We start from the raw sequence: 2,500 nt of genomic DNA on the forward strand, positions 1-2,500 counted from the left end.
CTTGGGTGGAAGGACAGCAGGCCATCAGGACAGCTGACCCCAGGCCCGCCGCGGGAATCCACCCGAACACTAAATCGGAGAAACCATTTACAAATTCTTGGGGCGACAGCTGGAAACACATCGGTGGAACGATGAATCAAGACGTCAAATAAACATCTCTCTCTCCGTGTGTGACACAAACAGGAACTCTGTTCAGTTCACAGAGCCTGCATACGCATTAGAGCAGGACACAAATATAAATCCACGCTTATCCCAGCCTCAAATCAAGACTTCTCTGCTCCCTGTACAAACAAGCACAGACATAACCAGACATGTTGCTTTCATTTCACACACCAGTGGGTCCTTTATCTATGCAAAACACACACACACACACACACACAACTCCAGATCTGGCCCGCTGCAGTTTTTTCCATTCTGTCCCCCATGGCCAGATGAAAACAGAGATAGAGACGGAGTGGAAGCAGAAGCTCAGGCTGGTGCTGTGGCCGGAGGTGGGGCGGTCTGATGAGGATGTCTCCGCTCCCTGGTGGACCAACAGCTGCACTTATTCCACCACATTCCTGCTGCTGACACTAATTCAATGAATGGGCTGGTGTTGTGTGTGTGTGTATGTGCGTGTGCACGTTTCCCCCCCCCCCCCCCCATTTCCTCTTCACTACCATAGCATGCGCACACACGTGCACAGATACACACACACACGCCTCTGACCCGTTTATCCCATCCTTCCTCCCCATCCTCCACCTATACCCACCCCCGACCTCTGCCCAGGAAACCAACAGCAGTCCCTCTCCTTGACTCAACACCTCCACAGAAGGCCGTAGAAAGCCTGGGGCTCAAGTGACCGGCACGGCAGGTGCGGGACTGCCCCTGGAGAGACTAAGAGGGGCTGGTGGGGCATAAATCTCCCCCCGGGGGTGACACCGACATGGAACACCCAAGTGCAGAGTCCTGCAGGCGCCAAGACAAGCTTGGGTGAGGGGGGGTTCTCCATGAACAGGACAGGGGATACGTGTTAGTGGGGGGGTAGGATTCAGGTCTAAAGTGAGGGGATTGATGGACAGGTTTCTGGAGTGAGACTTGCCTGGCCTCGCATGTCAGGGGCGAGGGGGATGGCCGGCCAAAAGGTGGAGTAGACGGCGAAGAACACCAGCCACAGGATCATGCTGCCCCACACGGCCAGGTGAGAAAACTAGAGACAGGATGACACGCAGAGAGGGAGACACACAGAGAGACAGAGAGGGAGAGAGACAGAGAGGGAGACACACAGAGAGACAGAGAGGGAGGAGAGAGAAAGAGACACACAGAGAGACAGAGAGGGAGGAGAGAGAAAGAGACAGACAGAGAGACAGAGAGGGAGGAGAGAGAAAGAGAGAGAGAGAGAGAGGAGAGAGAGAGAGAGAGACAGAGAGACAGAGAGGGAGGAGAGAGAGACAGAGAGGGAGGAGAGAGAGACAGAGAGAGGAGAGAGAGACAGAGAGAGGAGAGAGAGACAGAGACAGAGACAGAGACAGAATCAGAGCGGGATACAGAGAGGGAGAGAGGGAAGAGAGAGACAGAGAGAGAGAGAGACAGATAGAGAGACAGAGACAGATACAGAGAGGGAAGAAAAAGACAGAGACACAAAGAGAGAGAGAGAGACAATGAGGAAGAGATAGAGGTCAAATATTAAAAAAAACAGTCCAAATATAGACAACCTTGTCCCTGTGACACAATCAACCCCCCCCCCAATCCGTATCTGTGTGCCCAGCGTCAGAAAGGGGAGCCGGTGTGAATTCCTGCAGGACCTGCTCATGCCACCTCACCACCAAGGCCACTGTGTGTGGACAGCTGAGCGGACAGGGGTGTCAACACCATCCCCCCAGCGTCCAGCCCCCCCTCAGCCAGCCGCAGACCGCTAGTGTACTAAAACAGTGGTAGCTGGTATGCCACATGGTCTGAGGAGGGGCAGTGTTGTTTCATTGGGCAGAGGGCTAGCTAGGAGTCCCGGGAGCTCCCACCTCACCATCTGTCGGGGCGGCCCGTCGCTCTTCTGCTTGGACAGCTGGAAATAAAGTTCATACTTCCCTGGGAATTATTTGTCTCCCAGGGTTTTCGTAGCCAGCGCTTCTCTGACGGCCGGCAGCTGTCGTCTGCAGTATTAATACAAGCAGTACGATCCATGACATGCTGCTGGTATTAATGCCAAGGGTTCAAGGGCACATTGTTGGTATTGTCTCTTGAGTTCCACATATTGACCTCTTCAATAAAAATAGCTCCTATTTAAAACTCTGAAATTGGTGTCCTGGAAATCAGGTCAGAATGGCTATTGATAGCCTCTGATAAGCAATATCTGATAAGCACCCTGCCTAGACATTACAGTGACCATCAAAGGATGTGGATGAGTGTGGTGAATCTTACCCTGGTCCAGGCCGTGGTCTCAATCCCAGCCTTCAAACAGACTGTAACTACCACGTACTGCACACACACACACACACACACACACACACACACACACACACAC

General features: G+C 53.0%; 1 protein-coding gene across 6 annotated transcripts in view; it reads right to left on the minus strand.

Annotated features, from left to right (window-relative positions):
- Positions 1-6: 6 nt before the first annotated feature.
- atp8a2 (ATPase phospholipid transporting 8A2) overlaps positions 7-2,500 on the minus strand; it is a 52,386-nt gene continuing 49,892 nt past the window's right edge. For all 6 annotated transcript variants that reach the window (XM_060045299.1, XM_060045300.1, XM_060045298.1 and 3 more), the window contains 2 exons: positions 2,398-2,454; positions 7-1,189 (listed from right to left, as the gene is read on the minus strand). In XM_060045299.1, the coding sequence (XP_059901282.1) occupies positions 1,037-1,189; positions 2,398-2,454 (210 nt within the window). In that variant the 3' untranslated portion in view covers positions 7-1,036. The remainder of the gene's footprint in view (positions 1,190-2,397; positions 2,455-2,500) is intronic.

Source organism: Gadus macrocephalus, chromosome 23, assembly GCF_031168955.1.
Source record: "Gadus macrocephalus chromosome 23, ASM3116895v1".
NCBI lineage: Eukaryota > Metazoa > Chordata > Actinopteri > Gadiformes > Gadidae > Gadus > Gadus macrocephalus.